The 21,430-nt window shown below is 38.8% G+C and overlaps 1 protein-coding gene across 1 annotated transcript; it reads right to left on the reverse strand.

The window, feature by feature from the left end:
- Nucleotides 1-7,149: 7,149 nt before the first annotated feature.
- On the reverse strand, nt 7,150-18,126 carry LOC103138621 (transforming growth factor beta-3-like). The gene is made up of 7 exons (XM_007552898.2): nt 17,781-18,126; nt 11,574-11,734; nt 10,915-11,044; nt 10,699-10,806; nt 10,320-10,485; nt 10,082-10,235; nt 7,150-9,402 (listed from the first exon to the last, which is right to left on the reverse strand). The coding sequence occupies exons 1-7, from the start codon at nt 18,124-18,126 to the stop codon at nt 9,244-9,246; spliced, it is 1,224 nt and encodes a 407-aa protein (XP_007552960.1). The 3' UTR covers nt 7,150-9,243.
- Nucleotides 18,127-21,430: the final 3,304 nt, after the last annotated feature.

The following is a 21,430-nucleotide window of genomic DNA, read 5'->3' on the forward strand; positions in this document are numbered from 1 at the left end:
CCCCCACACTTGCGCATCGTGTGAGACGCGGAGAAGTCAGCCGCCTGTGGAGCCCCGCCAGCTTAAGGAGTCATGAGGTCTCGGGCAGATTAATGAGGAGGTACAAACCAAACGTGTTTCTCATTGACTTTGCGGACGAACAGCAGGTTTTTGCTTCTGCTAGTTACTTGGCAACACGGCGTCTGAAATATTTTGTTACTAATAGAAGAGTAATTGCAGAGCTATTAGAGATGTACATTTTTTTCCCCCCCTTTCCATCTTTGTTGAGTAATTTTGGCCTTATGTAGTGAAAATTAATGGATAAAAGTCCCACAGTGCAGTTTCCTGTATCTATGAGTAACTGATGATGATGTCGAATTTTTAACAGCTCAACAGTTAAGTTATTGTTCAACTGAAATGCTTTATTTAACTTGGCGAGGCATTTTTCTAAGCTATTATTAAAGGCACATAAGGTGATAAACTGCGCTTGAAGCAGGGTGTGAAAAAAGCCAGCATAGTTCTTGTGTCTGTTTAAAATCAGACTGAGTGAGTCCTGTGTGCTCAGGAGGTGGCAGCCTCTGTTGTTCAGTTACAGCAAACAATGTCAAGTGTACCAAGTGGAAAATGCACTTCAGAAATTTCTGGGCTAGATTTCAACATATGATGCTTTGACCACCAAGGTAAAGATGCTGAATGCAAAAGCACGCCACCCTTTTCTCATTTTCAAAACCGTTCCTCCCGCTTAATTTCACAGATCTATCAATTAAAATCCCAACGCAATACGAACGTGACAAAATGTGTTTTGTTGTCATGTTTAGTTGCTAAGAACACTTTGGCAAAGCGCTGTGTATCCATGCTAAAATAATGAGCTACGAGGGAATAGATAAAGCTCTGAGGACGAATAGGAGGTCACAGTTCAATGTGACAAACATTTGTTTTTCAGCTTTGCCGTCTAAAAATCTGAACCTTAAAAAAATCAAACAAAACATTTTTTTTCCTCTCTCACTTTGGCATTAAACTTTTTCTTTACATGCTATTTCAGATTATCAAAATTCTAATGCCAAAATAGCTTGATATGTTTTTTTTTTTTGTTTTTTTTACTTCCTGTAAAGCCAGAAGTTTGCATAGACAAAGACAACCATTCCTTTTCTGACAGTGATGCTGCTGAAATAGCTGTGTGAGGTTCAGTCACAACATTTGATTTAAGTGGCAAATATTCGGATTCACCACTTTAACTGGGAGGAACAGAGGCGGCTGCATCCTGTTGTGAAACTGTTTGTCTGCTGAAACAAATAGCATTTTGAGGAAAACAACACTGTGTTGCAAATGAATCAGCATCTTAGGAAATTAGCTTGGAAGTTCAAATTCAGTCAAAATGTTTGAGCACTCATCATTAAGTTATGATGTCGGTCATGCAGACGTTTTGGAGGCGCGGCTCCAAAGATGTGTGTGAACAAAGCGGACTACAAATTTGCACCAGTTCTGACACAGATTTCTGACAAACCGTTGTTAGAGACTTTTGGAAAGAAAGTCATGACAATTGAGCCGAGTCATACGGTTTAAAAAGCGTTTCCATCAAAGAAAGTGTGTTCAAGAATGTTAATAAACAATTCTGCTTCTCATTTTCATAACATTTAGCAAATAGAAATAATTTTGGTAAATAACTGACAAAAATGATACATGGCTTCAGCAAAAAAAAAAAAAAAAAACAAGAAGAAAAGAAAAACTGGAGAAGTGTTTCATGATGAATGAAAATGATAAATTCAGTTCAGTTTTCTAAAGTTGATTTTCGTCTAAATTAAAACATGTAATATGATCCTGGAAGTAGAAGCAGGGTGGCATATTCGGGCTTATGGGACAGCAGGGGACTGCAGAGTTATTCGCACGGATGGGATTCAGCATCTCTGAAAGTTTTCTCACTGATCTCCATCTTTTATTGCTGGGATCTTAAAGCGTGCCACTGCATGGCTAGGAAATCTTTACGGAAAGTTTCAGTCTTGCAATTTGAATTGGGTGTGCATGAACTTTTCCCATTTATATATATATATTTTACGTCTTTAAACTAACACTCCCTTAAGTGTAATTTATACTTCTTTCTTTTAATGTTGTGTTTCGGCTTTAGAGGTTGAGCAGATTATAATCTGAGAGCATCTGCTTCACTTTCTCACAGGCTCCACTTTCCCTCCTCTCGTTCCGGCACACACCGTCCTTTTATTTTCTCTCCCACACACACACACGCACGCACACACGCACACACACATGCGCACACATTGAGCTATAATGTAATGCTTTGGTTTGATCCAGACCTCCCATTCATTTGTTTAGCTCTGAAGGTCTATGAAGTTGATATGTGTTTACATATTTGTTCACCCTTTCACTCTTTTCCAGTAACTACGGGTGCTGGTCGACCTCGTGTGTGTGTGTGTTTGCGTGTGTGTGTGTGTGTGTGTCTTCTTCCCATTGCTGAATTACACAACTCTTTCCAACCCAGGGCCTGAGAACTCTGCTCTGATGTGACCTGATGATTTTATTGCAGCTACAACCTTTTAAACGACTCGCTCACTGTCTCTCGTTCTATCGTTTTCCCTCTTTCTCTCATTCTATTTCTCACAGAAACAGACATGTATATACACATACACACACATATCATATATATATATATATATATATATATGAACTGTTTCCCCCTGTGTCTCCGTCTCTCACTTCCATCTCTCTTTTTTCTTCCCTCCACATCTGTTAATCTGCTCAGGGAATAGCAGAAGACAGAGTTTTCCAAACCTCTGTGCATTTACGTGTCATGCAATTCATCACTGGTTGAGTCCTAAGTTCTGAGAAAGTCATACTTTGACTGAGAAATGGGGCCTGAACTTAAATCAGATTATGGGTTGCGCAACAGTAGCCCAGAGCTTGGAAGTTGCTTTATTGGAGGTTTGGGGTAAAGGTGGTCAGATTAGATTTATACATCTCTGTAAAAAAAAAAAAAAAAAAAAAAAAAAAAAAAAAAAAAAAAAAAAAAAAAAAAAAAAACGAAGACAGAACAGACCTCCAGGGGTGTTTTTGGATCCACTTCGTCTGTAAAACCTGTTGAATAAGTGACGGAAGCTAACATTTACAATAACAGCCTCCCATCGCACAGCTTATAAACTCATCACTTGTGTAATTGAAGATATCGCCACTGGATGCCTGACTGAATAACGTTGCTCGACTCTACATGACTCAGAAGACGTCTATGGGTGAACAAAGAAGTAAGATGGCTGACTTCTACCTGCTAGAGAGACAAATAACAATAACACTAAAATAAGAATAAACTAAAACATAACATTACATAACACTAATGTGGCAACTGAGTTCAAAGTCGTAAAAGACTTTGATTTAAACCCAGAACCTTCTTGCTGTACAACAGCTGAGCAAACACCTGCTCCACTGTGTGGCCATGACCAACCTAAACAGTGTTCTGATGCATTTCTTTTCTTTTTATCTTTGACAAACACTAAAGATGGCATATTATGACGTGCTTAAACCATCCCAATGATTCTTTAGCTAAACAGCTGCCACAAATAGTCAACCGCAGCGTGACGACTTGCTCAGTTTGTGGATAAGGTCTTTCTTGAACTGTGTGTCCCGATTCCTAAAAGGTACAAAATGGCTTCAATAATTTCCTACTCAAAGATCTAAGGTTGAGTTTTGACTAAATCCTTTAATTTGGCTACCACATAGATCAGTTTTACTAAGAATGAAGCATTGCTGCTTTCACAGCTAAAAGCAACGACAGACATGAGTCAAAGCAACAGGATTATGAGTAATTACAAACCCTTTAAAAACTACAGGAACGTTTGTGTGGATGCAAATACCCATTTAAAACTTTTACACAATGCTGCAAGCAGCGACATGACATACGGTGGCCTGCTGGACATCTAAAAGTCAATCATGCATGGGGCCCCAGCTCCTCTGTACCACAAATATGTGTATTGTTAGTGCATGGCTCTCTGCAAAGCCGTTGAAGCCCCAGCTCCTGTTTAGACCTGAGGTTGCCCTCTGGTCTTTGTGTTCCCATCATGGTCCATCTCTGATTGATTTTGACAGGGAACAATAATGGACACGCAGAGAGAGGAAATTCTCTCTGGCTATTTGTCAGTCCATATTAGCTCAACCCATTAGCCCCAAGTCTCTGTGAGTGACTGCAGACCTTCACTGAGGACGGCATAAAATGCAATACTGGTAAATATTGACAAAAAGTTTATATCTGTACTTTTTTTTTTATTTATTCCCATATAAAGGGTTTACACAACACTGTTAAAATGCCAAGTTCTTGTGATTTACAAACCATTTGAATAAAATAAATTTCGCCTGTGACCTGTGTAACTCGACTGAAAAACAAACTGAAATGTTTAGGTGGAAAATGAAAATACAAATAAAAATAAAAAAAAAAACCCAGAAAGATCTGGTTGCTTAAGTGTGCACACCCTCTTCTAACTGGGGATGTGGCTGTGTTCAAAATTAACCACAACATTACATTTCCTGTTAAAAAAAAAGAGCCGGTTCACACCCACCAGCATTTAAAGTGCCCCTGATAAACCTCCAAATAAGCTTCAGCTGTTTTTCTGTGCGCTTCCTGAAACGTCCTCATAGGTTTCACAGATTGGAATTCGTTTTCTACAGATATCAGTCAGCACAAAGGTCCACAAGGTTTTCCAGTGCATCAGATATGCCGTGGAATATATAAAAACGGTAATGATCCAGTGGAGAACATAGCGAAATTACTGAGAACTGGGTGTCCCTTCAAGATTGATAAAAGGACAAGAAGAAAACTGCTCAAGAAGGCTAAGAATTTAACAAAGTCTGGCTATAGTTTGAAAAAAGAAAAAAAAAAAAAACAAATGTGAATTTTTCCAAATGAATGTGATGAAATATCTTTCTTATTCCCTGATGAAGCCAAACTTGACTTATAGCCATGATTCCTAAAGGTATGCTTGGTGTAAAAACAACACTGAATGGAAAGAGAGCAAAGCGGTATTGAGACTCTGTTTCTCGAAGTCAAAACAAAACCTTCACATCTTAGTGTTTCGTCAAAACTTCTTAATTCCAATTTAGATATTTTATAACACATAAAAATGTTTAGCGAGGCAAAAATAAATCAATTTAAGTGGTAAATAAAAAGGCTGTTATTGAATAAATTTCTCTACATATTCAGTGCAATTTATAAAACATGTTTAAGACATCAATTTTCATACTTATCAGTTTTCAGATGCATTGCAAGTACCTTTTTTTTTTAATCAAGCATATTTAACAAACAAAATCTAAATCGTATAGTTTAGGACTTTGTGCATCAGAAACAAATTTCTTTGATGAACAACAGGTTTACAAGACCCAAACTGATAGCTGTGCATTAATATATAATATTAATTGGGAAATACAGGTTACTGTGTGATTTATACGACTATTACAGAGAAAAATAAGAAAATAATGACATGTCTGCGTGTTAATATGCCCTGGAAATAAGAGTAATAGCGTGTCGCCTGGGAAAGCTGTTAGGCATAAATCTCTGAAAAAGGGCTCTTGAATTTATTACTCCAGCATGAAGCAGAAAAAAAAAACTGAGCATGTGCTCGCAGGAAACAGGTGAGGCTGGTGAGATTCAAGCAAAATTCATGTTTTTCTTGCTTTTGAGAAAATGGCATTTTAAATGGCATTTCAATGTGGCAGCCTGAACCAGCGGATAAATTCATCTTGTCCTCATCTGGAGTTAAGTGTTTTCACAGGTTTGCTGCAGAAAAGGCAAAGCGCTTAGTGAACAGTTTAATGTCGCAGCTTTGAAAGGGCTCGCATGGTTTAGCGTGTTGTATTTTTAATAACAGACTTCATCAAACAGCATTACGGTTGAAAAACACCATAAAGGACAGATGGCGCTGACGGGGAAAGCGTCAAACAGGACACGGATTCAGACACGTTCGCCCGACTCTGAGAGGAAAATGAGCTCTAACTTTACATATTGCTGCCATCAGATTAAGAGTTTATTCCCTTCCTGTGCCATAATCTTGCACTAAGGCTTCACACTGCTCTAAAACAGACGGAGACGGAAATGTTTTCATAACAGTCCTCATTGTCCCGAGAAAGGTTTGAAATGTGACAGGTGAGATTTTTATATATACACAGTAAAAATGCCAGTGTTGAATTAACACCCAAAAGTGTCTATATGTGTCCAAGTCAGCGGGTGTTAAAGTAACACTTCTGAAAGTGTTAAAAGATTGACGCCCATGTTTTTGTTAAATTAACATTGGCCTATAATACTGAAATGGGTTTAAGAAAAGCTAAACTTTCCATTACCGTGTATTGTTTTGAATATTCTCCACTGGATTTGATTGATATCGACACCTTGTGGGTCAATTATTAACTTTTTTAACACCACATTATGTTTTGTGATCAACACTACACTGGTGTTACTTTTAATATATTTTAACACCAGCACCGTTGTAAATGTTAATGTGACACTGTATTGTTGAATTTAACACTAGCTGACTTGGACACATATAGACACTTTTGGTTGTTAATTCAACACTGGCATTTTTACTATATATATATATATATAAATCAGTAGAAAGGAAGAAAAAAAAGGAATCACACGCTGGCTCAGTAAGCGCCAGCTTCAGAAATAAAAATAGAAAGGAGCTTTTATAACCCTTTGAATGGTGCATGTTGACGTGAACTGTGCTTCTTTTGTTTGTGAACGGATATCTAGTTAAAGGACATCAAGTTGGAGAGGTTATTGAACTTAAACTGTTAAACAAACCATTTGTTGAATTCTAAATTTCACCCTCCTGTAAAGTGAAAAAAGTAAACACCGTTTCAAAACAATTTTTTAACTGTTTAACAATTGCTTAGAACACCTACAAAGTAACCTGAAAAACGTTTGGAAATTAAAATGCGTTTTCTTGTCAGTGAATGCACCATACATAAACATTAACATTAACAGGTGGCAATAATAATGACACAAGGAAAAGCTCATTTCAGGTATACTGAGGAGTTAAAAAATTATGTTTTATTTACCTTGCCTTTGTATGTATAGCACTTTGTGCAAACTTTCTTTTCGTTTTTAAATGTGCTTTACAAATAAACTGGAGTTTGGACATCAGATGTAGCACAAAGCGTCTGGATACTCCTAAAAATATGTTTTTTCTACACACGTCTATTGTTGGCTGCAATTTTTTGAGGATCTCAGAGTTAAGGTCAACGTTCTACCATCCCTATAGGAAATACTTACAATAAATACACCTACCAGTGCAAACTGTGGTAATTACTAACATAAGATGCTAAAAAAATAAAACAAAATAAAATTTCTCGATTGTATGTTTGATTTAAAATAACACTGCTTAACAGGTGAGCTGTGGAGCAGTGGCTGCTCTCTGTCACACACAGTGTGTCATCTCTGTTCCTGGTGTGAATAATTAATGATCGCAAAACAAACTCTTCTGTGGAGCTACAATAAACTGATAAATGACTACAATAAAATGATTTTTCCTCTCAATCATTAAGATTGACGCAATTTTTTTTTTCACCCAGTACAAAGGAAATTTAAAATAAATACAATTCTCAGAATTTACTGCACATTTAGGTTTTCAAGTGGGCAAAAACATTTTAGAGGCAATCATTTCAGCTTGAAGGATGATGCATCATTGTTTTGTTTCATGTTTTCGATACCTCCTTTACAAAAGGAAACAGTATTAGTAGAGTTTATACAGGGAGATACTTATTTTACTTTAAACATTTCATTGTAGGGACAGAAAAATGTTCAATTCTCTCAGAGATATTTTAAAGTCTGTCAGTCCTAGTTTAGAGATCATAAATTGGTGCATCTCTAGACACGTGTTCACGCTTCTGAATGATCTTTATTGATTATTCTAGTTGGATGTTATAGTTTGTAAAAATATTTTAAACCCTGGTTTGGCTTCTGTCGTTTGATTTTGTTTCCGATTCCCTGTTTTGAAAGCTGAACGCGACATCTGCCTCACATGAACATTGTCAACCATCCCGGAGAAAAAGTTAAACTGAGGACAAAATTTTTGTGGCCTCTGTTTTTATTTCTACACCTTGCACTTTCTGAGCTGCATACTTACACTTTCTTGCGTTGCCGCAAAACAAAAGTGCCAGGATTTAACTCTCTGTGAACTCCCACCTTTAAACAACATCAGCCAGACACACTGGGGCACAAACAACAGGTTAAGCTAGTCTAATACATACAGATACAAAAGCTGGACATTATTTCTAAATTACAATGTAACAGTATCCTAGGTATAGTACAGTATAAAATGGCTTTCATTGTGGATAATGACGATACGCGTCAATTCCCTTCTGTTAGTGAAACAATCACTATATGACAAGTTACGTAACAGACAAAATCTGCTATTAATGTAAAAGAAATCTCATAAAAAGCTCGTTGCATAACACTTGCTCCCTTCCAGTAAATTCTTTGATGTTCGAGGAGAAAAAATAAAATAATAATTTGAACCTGTTAGGAATGAAAACATCCAGTGAATGGCAGCGCACCCGTGGCCAGTTTCCAACACAATCCTTCCCTGCAATTCAGGTCCCCTTTTCTTCTTTCCTGTCCATCCGCTCTAATAGATGCACAGAAAATAAAAGGGCCACCGCTGCTGGCTGGCCAAAAGAGAAAACCTTGGCTCAATTTCTTTGTTCATTGCCTTTCCATTGCAAATCCAACAGGCATTCTCACTCAACTCTCCTTTCCCCAGACCACAGCTATGGCTTTGGATACAGCAGTGAGTCTGTCCTTTCTCCTTTTGTGTTTGAAGATAATGCCCACTGTCTACAGAGAAGGGAACTTAAGGAAAGTTTAAACAAAATCCCCAGCCAGAAAGAAATCCGACCATTCAGGGGAACAGATTTTAAATTTAGGACAGAAATAATAATAAAAAAAAGCTGCACTGCCTACAATGTAGAGATTGTAACTCTGTGGACTATCTGACTTTTGAAGTTGAAAGTAGACCATAAAATAAATTTGATTCAGCCGGGGGTTAAATTGGGGTCAGGTTTTAAAAATAACTCCCCTCTCGGAAATGTCTCTGTAACAGCAAAATTAACACGGAGCAAGAAGAAGAAGAAGAACAACAAAAACAGTTTTAGTTCAGAACAGAGAAAAGCCACGGGGTCAGTTTAAAGTATTCATCACAGCTCAGAGTCTACGAGGTTTTCTTCTTCTGTACCTAGTGAAATCCTTTCCCCTCAATCAGTCTTTTTTGTGTCCTCTCAGCTACATTTGCAAGACTTGACGATCATGTTGGAGAGCTGCTCCACCTTAGGGGTCCGTCCAGAGTAGTAGAGTATAGTGAGGGGCTCCAGGTCCTGAGGAACGCAGCAGGGGGCGGCGGAGGCCTCTGGATTCAGAGTGTTGTACAGGCTCAGCAGCTGTTGGGAAGCAAAGTGTGGAAGTTAAAAACTCTCATTCACACACGTTTCCAATGCCTTCTGTTTAGTCTGTTACGCTTGTGTATAATTGAAGAAATCTGGGAAAGATTTGGGTTAATTCACAGCAGAGAAAAAGTCGGACAATGTGACAGGAATGTCTGCAAGTACTTGCAGTGGCCAAAATATTTGCATATTCATTCTTATGCTATGACACTAAGTAATTGCATAACTTTCTTGTGCATTTCTGCCCAAGAACAAAATGATGTATCAGAGCACATCTAATTTTAGCATATCATGTACCTTTGTCAGTCCAATTACCAGTCTATGGAATATATGGAAGAATATATTTTAAAATGTTTCCATACACTTGTGTTCCTTTTCCACACTTATCCATACACGGAAAATAGAAGAAAAAAATGCTCTAGTATTGGTTTGAGAAGCTATTTCTTTCCCAGACAGAGTGTGGAGCCCTCCAAATGCTTTAACAGTGGCTGAAACTAAATATTTCGTCTTATTGGACAACGTTTCTATCAAAACCTTGCACATATTTTACTCTCCGACAACTAAATGATCAACATATGTAAATGGAAGCAGTTATTTCTTTTTTAGAGTTAAACTAGAACAGGTTCTTGGTAGGGTTAGAGTTGATCATTTTTGCTTCATAGGCCTTCTTTCTTACCGAGCTGTGTGTTGTGTCGGAGCTCCTCAGGTAAGGGCAGGGCCCGGAGCAGTAGTTGGCGTCGTAGCCGCTGGGCTCGTGGATCCACTTCCAGTCCAGATCGCGGCGGAAATCTATGTGGAGCCGGCGAACGCAGCAGCTCTCCTCCGTGTTCCTGCGGAGCACGAGAACATCTAATGCGGTTGCGTGAAGTTTAATCTCACAGGCAATCCACTCCTGTCGCTGAACGAAAGCTTACGAGAAGCAGTAGTTTGTGTCCAGCGCTCTCTTGCGTCGGCGAGAGGAGTGGGTGTCCATGCGGTGGGGTGGGATCATCATGAGGATGAGGTGAGGAGGGTGTTGCTGCTTATGTTTTTTCAGGTTGTCCAGGTCCAAGCGACTCTGCTCCTCATCTCCGTCGACACCTAAACCACAGGACAGGATTCAGCTTCTCTATCTCCACCTATTAAGCCACCACAGCGTCTTCTGTCACGATTTTTATCAATCGTCGCATCCGATTTGAAAAGTGCGCGAACGTTTCTCCTGCTAGTCTTTCACACAACGGAGACGCAAGAAGTTTTGACCATGCACTCAACGAAATCACTTAAGCAAGTGGCAACTTAACCGAGGAAACCCACCTCTAAACTTCACCTCCAGAACTTCCTTTTCGTTGTCGATGATGTCACCGTTTGAACTGAAGGTGTGGCAGGGACAATGCACGTTGATTTCCAAACCTAGATTAGATCCTGGCGCCAAACGATCGTGAAAGGGAGAGCAGTACAAATAATTTTAATGTCAGCAGGAGCGATTAATGATGTCTTATTTTAAACTCTGTCAGATAATGTTAACCCCACCTTTGTTTATCAGCCACTCTCGTACGGTTTCTGTCACGTCGAAGGTGACCCACTCAGGAGAGCCTCTGGTCTGCACGTTTTTAGCGGCAATGAAACGCTGCTTCCTAATGTGCTCGTTTGGTTTCATAATCTGCAAAACAGTGACACAAAGGTATAATTATAAGCTTGCTTGCTACTGGGAGGTTGTCAACAAATGGACGCCACAATTTGCAATGAATTTTTCAATTAACTTTGCAATTTTGCACTATTTTGCGTTCGTCTTTTGTATCAAATCCAAAATTCATCACATAAAGTAAAGGATGTGGTTGTAATGTGACAAAATAGGTAAAAGTTTAGGTTGCTGGTGTAATGTTGCAATGCTGTGTAAAGAGTTGAAGTTTGCTGGGGTTTTTTTATTATTATTATTATTATTATTGAATCCAGCTTTGGTCATGGGACATGGAGATTTATATCATTTCAAACTCCCCTGAGTATCTAGTGAAAACGCAGCAGAAGGTTGTTAATTTTGGCCTCTCCGTTACGGAGCAGAACTTAGGGATGTTATTCCAGCTGAAGAAGGAAATATCTCCGGGCTTAAGGGGTTTTAATAAATGTTCATGACAGACTGAAAATATGGAACTTTATTGGTAGAAGGACAAAGAAACGCTACCTTTACGCACCTGGTAGAGCTCAATCCGCTGTTCACTCCTCACGGCTTTGGGGTTTGGTACCCTCAGGGCTCGAAACTCTGCTCTGAACAGGTTGGTTGAGTTCCTTTCCATTTCAGAGACACTGAAGCGGAAAACTTTAGAAGTCAGGCTTTTAGGGCAGGGGAGATTATCTGGTGAGGGGAAAACAGATAAAATATGGCTGTCATGACATTCAAATATTTAACTTTCCCAAAAACAATGCAGCATCACTGAACTATTTCAGCCTCAGCAATAAGACATTTGAGTGATTTCTGCTGACGAGACGCTGCTATGATTTTAGAGAGCCACCAGGGTGAGCTAATGAAAAAGTCAGCAGAGGATCACAACCCTGGACAATGTGGTGAGATTGTGCCAGTAGCGATGTTTATAGATTCTTTCCTCTGTGTGCTGTCCATCTGCCAAAAATTGGGCTGTGCTTCCAAATGATCAGTAAATGCACCACTTCGATTTTGTCAAAAGGAATTATTCCTAATGAGTAGTTTTTGTTTTTTCTTTCAAACTGAATAAAAGCAGTCACGCTAAAATATTTCACATGAAATTAAGCTACTGCAATGAAAATAATTTATTTAAAGGCTTTTCTTCACACCTTTACCAAAATGGGAATAAATGTGATCAAAGCTGTCTTTTTACATAGAGTCCCATATGAACATATGACCAAAACTCAGTCCTCACATTGCAGCGTACAACAGGCTGGCACTTTATTTTCCAGCCCACAGTGAATGAGGTTGGCTGCTGCCTCTCTTATCAAAAATTCCAACAGATTCTGTCTATATTTGGAGAAAGTGATAACATTGATAGTAAAACGCCAAGATTTTTTAAATGTCATATGACTTCATCTCAGTGGTATCTGTGTATCAAAGGCCTTGCTATACTCAGTTCTGTTGATAAGCAGTTGGAGCTGAAGCTTTTGTTATCGCGATGACTTCCCTAAAGCCAGGCACTGACATACACCAGATCTGTCGCGCACATAAACCCCCAAGATGGAAATCTTTCCTGTCGTTTGCTGACCAGCTTGTGCAGTGATGAAATGAGCCCTTTTCTACCAACTTCCTGCTTTGTTTGCACCTGCCGTGTAGTTTCGGTGTTTTTTCCGGTGGTTTTTTTTATGTTTTAATTAGGGTAAAAAAAAAATGTTCAATTTAGTTTTAGGGAACTGCTTTAATATTATTTCAGTATCTTGATGTCTTGAAAATAATTTGATTAGTGATTCAAATGACAAAGATGGAAATAAGCTAGGACAGGTACATTTGAAAGCTTGCTGTTGTAACTGATGGCACCTGCGTGCATATAATGGGAAAAATCTTTAAAAAAGTAAAAAATAAAAAAAATATTTTCCATGCATCTGCAAATAGGGTTTTCTAAAATACTTCCCCCCTCCCATCAGAAACTTTTATTGACAGTCAGGGGTTGGGAACATAACCCAGTACGACTGCATCGAGGACTGTAGCCTGTAAATGGGGCGGACGATCTGCCTCTACCCAATGTAAAGCCACAAAATCACAACGGTTTGACTTCAAAACAAAGATATGTTCATGCCTGTAAACAAAAACAGAAAGAGTGGCAGTAAAGAATGCTATAGCATGCATTAGTCGTATTTAAACAGCAAATGCACAAGATTCGTTTTATTCTTCTTTTAAACAAAGCTTTATTTCACTAATGTGATAGGTTATTTAATTATTCCTCAGGTACTTATTTAAATCGCTCATTATGCATCTTATAACCGTATTCCAGAAATCTGAACATTTATCAAAGAGCGCAAATTTAGGCTGAAAAATAGCACCGTGAGCGATCGAGGCCTTACTTGTTGTGCCCCGCAGCTCCACATCACCCATGCTGTGCTTCTACATCAGCACTATATTTTTACCCTTTTCTCGTTCGCATCCATCATATAAACATCCGCACAGACTTTCCCGATTCGTGAAAACTGAAAAAACAGAACACAAGACATCACATGATAACTTGAGCCTCACACTATGTGGACACTGTGTTTGACAGCAAACGAGGCCTGATTTCCATATTCGCAACAGCAAATACACAGAGAGTTCACCCAACATAAGGCGTTTCTACCTCCCCATGACCTTAAAATTATTTTAAAAACTTGTTCAAGGCACAACTGACAGATTTTTTATTTTTTTTTTCCACATGGTTCTTGTGCAACATGCTTTCGAAAGTTTCTAATGCCGTTCTGGCCTTCTGCCCTGTGGCCTACATCAAAAACGGCACTTACTGGCTCCTTATTGCTCAAATGAACAATTTCTTAGTAAATAAAAACACAAACATTTTACATCTGTCTGAAACTTGGAAAGTCTTCAGTTTGTTATCCATAAGCATGTTGTTTCTCTTTGACGTGATCTGACGCAGACAGTTATTTCTGTAGGACAAGAGGACAAGCAAGTAAAGCAGATGTGTGTCGACCTCTGCGAGTCAGGAAACGGCTACAAGAAATTATCTACTCCTCCAGTCAGAGAAGTGATTAAAAAGTTCAAAAGAATTGGAGCTGTGACGAACAAGGCTGCAGGAGCATCCACATTTATATTGCTCCCATGCAGGAGGATGAAAACATAGAAAATAAAATTGAAAATACCAAAGAGAGGCAAATTAATGAGTCTAACTAATGGCATCTGTACCAGAAGTGGCAACTACACCTTGTTACCATCTGGTACAGCAGATCAAAAGAAGCCTATGCATAAGTGACAAATGAGAAGTTCACATATAAATACTGCTGAAACTTAAATTAAATCTTCTTTTTGTCTCTTTTTATTTTTCCCCAGCTGTTCACAAGCGACTGTAATAAAATAAACTCCAGTTCTCGCCTGTTAGCATTAACATAAATTCACCTGAAGCTAATCTAAGGTTCTGAGAGCAGGACTCCACTGTTTGGTGTCTTTGGTCCAAATCGCTTTTGAAAGATTCGAACCAGAACATTACAGAGGGGAAATTAAACTTCAGGAAACCTGTTGATTTCAAAGGCGCGGTGATGCAATAAGCTTGGCTTTGCCCTGGACCGTGAGGCTCTCTTCAGCATTTATTATCCTATTCTACTCTCTCAGTCTGACCACAGACACGTGTCCCCCTCTCTCCACGAGTTTTCCATTTCCATGCCGTTTATTCTATTTAAAAAAAAATGCTGGTAACTATATAAGTTTGGCATGAAATATGTGGAGTAAGAAGAATATGAGCCTAAACAGCCTTTTCTGATTATTTTAACAAATTGGCCCCATCCAAAGTAAAGCTCATTATAAACAGAGCACCAAAAACCATACTTAGTGGCAAATTGGCAACAAATTGGAGGCATAATGGAGGAATTCATGTTGAAGGCTCTGTTTCACTCTCGGTTTAGCAAAAGCAAAACCTCAACAGTGAGGTGATCTCACCCCTCACAGACCACCTGTGTGTGTAATTATCAGGCCAAGACACAGCGGGCTCGATCGGAGCACCGCCTCAACACCATCGTGCCTGTGAACACGAGGACTTCGCCGAGAGCGGGATCCCTCTCTCAAAGCTAACCAGGAGGGTCCCCTCCGTCCTCCAACCCTTCCTGTCCACCTCTGTTCACTTTCCCTTCCCCTAAAGGCATCCCCCATCCGCCGAGGCAGATGTCCCTCTCATTTGGCCCTGACTGGAAAGGAAATGGTAACATCTGGGAGGTGGAACATGATCCACTGAGGGGGGAAGAAACAAGAGGGGATAGAGAGTAAAGGAGGGGATTGACCTTCCTGGTTCAGAGTTAAAACAGGTGGGACAGCACAGGAGTAAAACACATTTCCTCTCCTTTGCAAGTTCCCACTGCTGTTTTTAAATATATTGTCCAGTGGTGCATTTTTCCCACCAATAAATGAGTACTGACAGAAAAAAAAGAAAAAAAAAACAGCTGAGTGTGGATTTCTACTTCAGGATTTCACAAAACATGTTTTTTTTTTGTTTTTTTTTTAAGAACGCTGAAGGAAAAACGTGCCAATTCTGCTTGATGACATCAAAAGAGGCACAAGAACTAAGCTGATTAGCTGGCTTCAGTAAACATCATGGTGACTGAGGGATTTTGACATAAATTTTGATATTTGATTTCCATTTAAAAATAAGTATTTCAATAAAAAAACCCCCCATCAAAATAAGTAAGAAAAAGAAGATAAAAATAAGTTTACAGGCTGATAAGTTTCTTTATGCCATATCTTTGCATACAGAAGTAATCAGGTATCACAGCTCGATTTGGGTAGATTCCGTCTTCAACTATCTCCATTTTACAACTAAATCGCAAAACAAGTCGGAAAAAATAACAATGACTGTAACTGAGATGAATCTACAGAGAATTTGGAAAGCAGCTTTAAGATCTTCACAATGTAGAAATATGTTTCTTTGCTTTGTGAAAGCATGAAGTGTTCTCAAAGAAAATTGTTCGTTTCTATTTGGTCATCTTAAATGAACTAGTTCTTAAATATTTAATATTTTTATTTGATTTCTTTTTATTTTGTATAACATTTGTAAAAAATATATATATATTAAGGTATCTCGCTGTAGATTAGAATGTCGTCCAAAATATCATCATCATCATCATCATCATCATCATCATAGTGTGTGAACAGTTTGGAGTGCAATAACTGCTGACTAATATAAGTATTTTGAACTTCTGATTTATTTGCCCATGTTGTGTTCAACCAGTTGAACAAAGGATGATCTCACCAGAGGCAGATAACCGAACCAAAAATGTAAAATGTAAAAGCAGAAAAGAGTTTATATCGCTACCGATACACCGATGTTTTCTCCATCACAATAATTTCTAATATTGGTGCAGCCTTGACTTGGAAAAACTATCTATTTCATTGACTGTGATTCGAAGAATGAACCTCATTTATCTTGTAGATTTATGACACACACAGTGAAGTGTGTATTTCTTTTCAAGATGTGATCAGGACTAAATGCTAATGGAAACTCAAAATTAATTTTCTCCAATAATAAGAATGTCAAACAAAACCCTTAAAAATTAGTTTTTATTACATTATTACCTCATTAATGTCACCCTATTTTAAAAGATGTCTGCATACTAGACAGTAGATGCACTCAATGCTCCCTCCTTCGACATCATTTACTGCATCCATGCAGCATCGATGGAGGCGACCATTCTGTGGCTCTGCTGCGATCGCTTTGATAGTCAGCTCCTCTGCACTTCTGTAGCGTCTCATCTGTCTCTTAGCAATCCCCCTTAAAGAATCTATGTTAGATCATTTGTGTTTACTGGCTGCTCAGTCTCATTTAACCAGTTTTTCTTTTGGTTCTCCGGGCAGAGTGTCAAGTCCTGCTTAGAAAATGAAATCATCTTCACACAGTTTGTCAGCAGAGGGAATAATGAAGCACTCTAAAACTTTGTGGCTGCTCTGACTTTGGACTCGTTAAAACTCAGTAAACCAACACCAGCAGATGACAAAGCTCCCTAAATTGTTCCTGACTGTGGAAACGCCATGCTGAGCTCTGATCCAAGCAACTTCGATTTTGTGCCTCTTCGCTCGCTCTCCAGACTCTGGGACCTTTGGTTTCCAATCAAATGCAAAATTGGCTTTATGCTACTGAACAACAATTCAGCTTTTTTTTTGTTTTGTTTTGTTTTGTTTTTGTCCTAGACTGAGGTTGTTGTCTCTGGATCAGGAATGGCTTAACACAACTAATGCAGGGCATTTAGCCAAAGTCCTGCACATGTGGTAGATCTTAGAAAACTGAGTCCAGCCAACTACTTTATCTTTTATTCTTATTGCACTTGCACACTTTTTCCTTCCACTCAACCTTATTGCTTGGCTCCTACATTCTCTGAACAGCCTGCTTCTTCAGCAATGTCCTTTTGAACACTTGTAAAGTCAACGCTGTTAGCCACAGGCCACAGCATCATATATCTACGAGATTTCCGATGCTTTTGTCAAATTTTAAGAAGCTGAATGCAGAGTTTTCGTTAGTTGTGATATTTAGTTATACGCAGAAAATAAACGCTTTAAATATCTCACAAAGTGTGACCTGTCTTCATATCTCGTTCATTTTCAAAGCTATATGCCACCTTTTAAACGCCGTACAATTTTATTGATACAACGCAGTACAATCGACATATTTTTGAAGGAAGTACAAATTGGCCATCATGCGGTGCGTAATTACGCACTACGGAGACAACGAGAACGTTTAGAAAAGGGAAGAACTCACTGTTGTCCGGCGTTCCGTGCACCATGTTGATTTTGTATATCTCTTTGGCGATGTACTCCGTCTCTGTGTTGTCCTGGCCGCAGCTCTGCTTCCGATCCCTGCCCAGCTGCTCCAGAAGCTCCTTCGTGCTGTTATATAACGCCTGGATCTGATAGGGTACCTTGCTCGGTCCCATGGAGTGCGGGGGGCTCGACAGCCGAAGTTTGCTCAGGATCTGACCCCGGATCGCCTCGACTCTCTTCCTCTTCACATGGTCGATGTCCACGGTGGCACAAGTGGACAGGGGCGAGCTCAGAGTTGCGCAGTTGAGGAGGACGACGAACAGCAGAGCTTTGCCCAGATGCATCTTTCTGTCCGCATTTGTTTCGCTCTGGCAGCTGAAATGTGTCGGTTCACAGAGAGGACTGCCTCTACCTTTTAAATCAGCTCCTTTTCTTTTCCAGCTTAGAAACTAACGTGTGGACTAACTCCGCTATGCGCAAATCCGAATTTAAGTTCGCCCATTATTTATTCATCCGATTCAAATTTCTATTAAGACTTTCTTTCTGTATTCTTCTGTTCAGTCCATCAGTCCTCCTGGTCCTCCTTGAGCGGTTTGTCTCGCGTCGTCTATTTCGGAGCATCAAGTTTTATTCTCCGTGCAGGGTGACCGCAGGCTGTCGCATTAACGAGGTATATGCGATTTCGAGCTGCTGATACGGCTTCATGTGAGCTTTATAGGCTGCCGCTGCTTTCTGACGTTTGATGGAGGAGGGACCGCAGACACCCGGGAGCGCACAAATCACAACAGGGGCCCACTGCCACACTCACTGAACCTGAAATACTAAATAATTTTGTTTAAAAAAAAAAATAGAGAGAGTGGAAAGTATAAATTGCTCTTTTGTTCCCTGGTGCTGTAAAACAGACTCCTTTGGAAGGAATGCTTGCTTGAAGATTTAGCTTACCATGGCGCAGACTGCAATCCAGATCTGGTCTTGGGATCACTTTGGTGCGTCTTATGTGACGATATGATAATGCTACATGATACGGAGGGTTGTGACAATATTTATTCTAATTGTCTTCTTGTGATATTGTGTGGTTTAATCTCCCTGGTAGTGCGCCCTCTACTGAGCAAAAATATATTCACGTTTGATTACTTCATTCAACTTGGCAAAAGTAAAAGAGGAAAGGAAAAAGTATTTTTTGAAAAGATATTGAGTTACTAATTTGAGGCAAACATTTTTTTTAAACATAGCCACATTTCTCAGATTCTTCTTTTCTTTTCTTTGGTCTTGACAAGATTTTACATTTGATGTCGAAATTTCAGAACATTTGTGTACATTATGTATTAAATGCATTTTTTATTCAGTAAGTCTCCAAGGTTTTACAGCCGTTCAAAAGTTTTCTTATTAGTATTTTTAAATAAGAAATCTTACCGTTATAATTTTCCACCCTTATAGTAAGTCTTGTCTGATGAGTTTTGATTTATGCTGCTCGTTTCACTCATTATATCAGAATTGGACTTAAATAAAGAATCCCACTTGCAGTTTGACCACAGTTGTCCTATATAACTTAGAGTTGTGGAACTCTTAAAGAACCATTTTGATTCATTCTTCCTGATTAAAAATGGTCCCTTGTCTCTTGTTCTATATCTACCAGTAGGCAAAAGATAAGAATATGATTCAAAACTGAATGTTTTTGAGAAAAGTATAAAAAAATTACCTGAATTATGCAGGGTAGAGGGATTAAGATATTCTAATTGTCTTTACAATTAAGCTTTTCAGCCTATTTCCATTGGTAAATAAGTCAGGAAGTTCACTAAATCTTACAAAGACAGCTTACTGCATTCCTCTTCTACTTCTTCTGCAGTTCTATGGTGCCAAGCAGTTCTAAACAAAATCTAGTCGTTTGATGGAGATCTCATATTACAGACGCCATGCCAACACATTTGTATTCTCACTCAATGGAATCAATGATTTCTTGCTGCGAGCACAGATTTTTCCCATGCCCTCAGCAGCCACCTTCCACACAAATGTCTTTTTTTTTTTTCTTCTGTCCTAATGTTTGACGGTTTGTTTGCAGCCGTCTGAGTTATTTTATCTTTTCCCTCCTTCATCAGCTTTATCTCTCTTCTTAAGGCATATCCGCATTTTTCAAACCTATTTAAGGTCAGACTGTCGCAGGCTCCGGAGGCCCCGTACCCAGACATGGGATCTAACATTTTACTATGTTGCTTTTGCCTGGCAGTTTGCATACCAGGAATGATTTCATACGATGTTCAATCTTTATATGGCAAACATTTGGTTTTAATTTCCATGGTACATAGGTGTGTGATATACAGAGCTCCTGTGTTTTATTTGGCTGGTTTTCCAAAGCTTTTCATGTCTGTTTACAATGTTTTCAGAACAAATATATATTTTCTCAACTTGAGTTGATAAGAAATAAGGAAATTCAAACTTCTTCATACAACCAGTGCTTTGAAAAAGTATTCACATCCTCTTTTTCCACCTTATAACCACAAACCTTAATCTATAAGTGAGCAATACAAGGGTGTAGGAATATGATACATGGTTTTAATAAGTTTTTTGTTGTTCTTTTTTTTACAAATAAAATCTGAAAAGTGCGGCTTGCATTTGTGTCTAGCCCTCTTTACTTTAGACTTAATATAATCAGGAGTACAGCAGTTCTGTGAAGATCTCAGCAGAGTTGGACAAGAAAGCAATATCTCCGGTTATTAAACTTTCACAGAGCAATATTCAATCTATCATCTCAAAACAGTTGAAAAAACAATCTGCCTAAATTGTTTGGCTGGTCAAGAAGAGATTTGACCAAAGAAGCAGCCAAGATGTCCATTGTGGAGGAGGTGAGATGAAGGTCAAAATTACTATGAGAAGTTTGAATTATGCCTCAAAACATGTAGGCAACACAGCTGACATGTGAATCAAGGTACTCTGGTCAGATTAATCCAATATTTAATGTGGAGGAAAGAGCACAACATTCCCCTGGTGAAAGACAGGCATAGTAGCATCATGCTGGGTTGGGTGCTTTTATTCTGTTGGGAAAGAAAAGCAAAGTTTATGGGACTAAGGATGGAACTAAGTAAAGTGCAATCCTGGAAGAAAACCTGTTAGGGGCAGGAATAGACTTACAACAAAAACCTTAATCATACAGCCAGAGCACAGTGGTTTAAATCAAAGTCTACTTTGGGTTTAGTCAAAGATCAAACCCAAATAATCCAATTGAGAATCTGTGGCAAGATGTGAAAACCGCTCTTAACAGATGTTTCTGATCCCATTTGACTGAGCTTGATATGTTTTTTTTTTTTTTTTTTTTTTTTTTAGAAGAATGGGCACAAATACACACTTGGAAAGTTAGTGGAGAAAGAGGTGGCAAAAGACTTGTTGTAATATGTGGTTCTGGAAAGAATTGATTAAAGGAAAATAAATACAAATTCTGATCCCCACTTTTTAGATTCTTTTTTTTTAAATGAACGTTGTATCATTTCCTTTCTATTTTAACAACTTTGCTCTAGTTTCTATAGCCCGTCATATTAACCTCTGATAAAACCGAATGGATTTTGTGGTTTTAGAGAGACGAAACGTGAAAGAGTTGATCAAGGCTCTCTGAGTTTCACAGCCTGACTGCCGTTTATCTTTTCGAAAATGTGCAAT

The sequence above is a fragment of the Poecilia formosa genome, unplaced genomic scaffold, assembly GCF_000485575.1.
Source record: "Poecilia formosa unplaced genomic scaffold, Poecilia_formosa-5.1.2 Scaffold53, whole genome shotgun sequence".
Taxonomy (NCBI): domain Eukaryota; kingdom Metazoa; phylum Chordata; class Actinopteri; order Cyprinodontiformes; family Poeciliidae; genus Poecilia; species Poecilia formosa.

Bases quoted from the DNA above. Each gene is read 5' to 3' on its own strand.
- LOC103138621 (XM_007552898.2), bottom strand. From the start codon at position 18,126: ATGCATCTGGGCAAAGCTCTGCTGTTCGTCGTCCTCCTCAACTGCGCA. The intron at 11,735-17,780 runs GTGAGTTCTTCC...TCCCCTCACCAG, and splicing joins GCACGGAACGCCGGACAACA to ATAATCTCCCCTGCCCTAAA. The intron at 11,045-11,573 runs GTGCGTAAAGGT...ACTGTTTTGCAG, and splicing joins AGCGGATTGAGCTCTACCAG to ATTATGAAACCAAACGAGCA.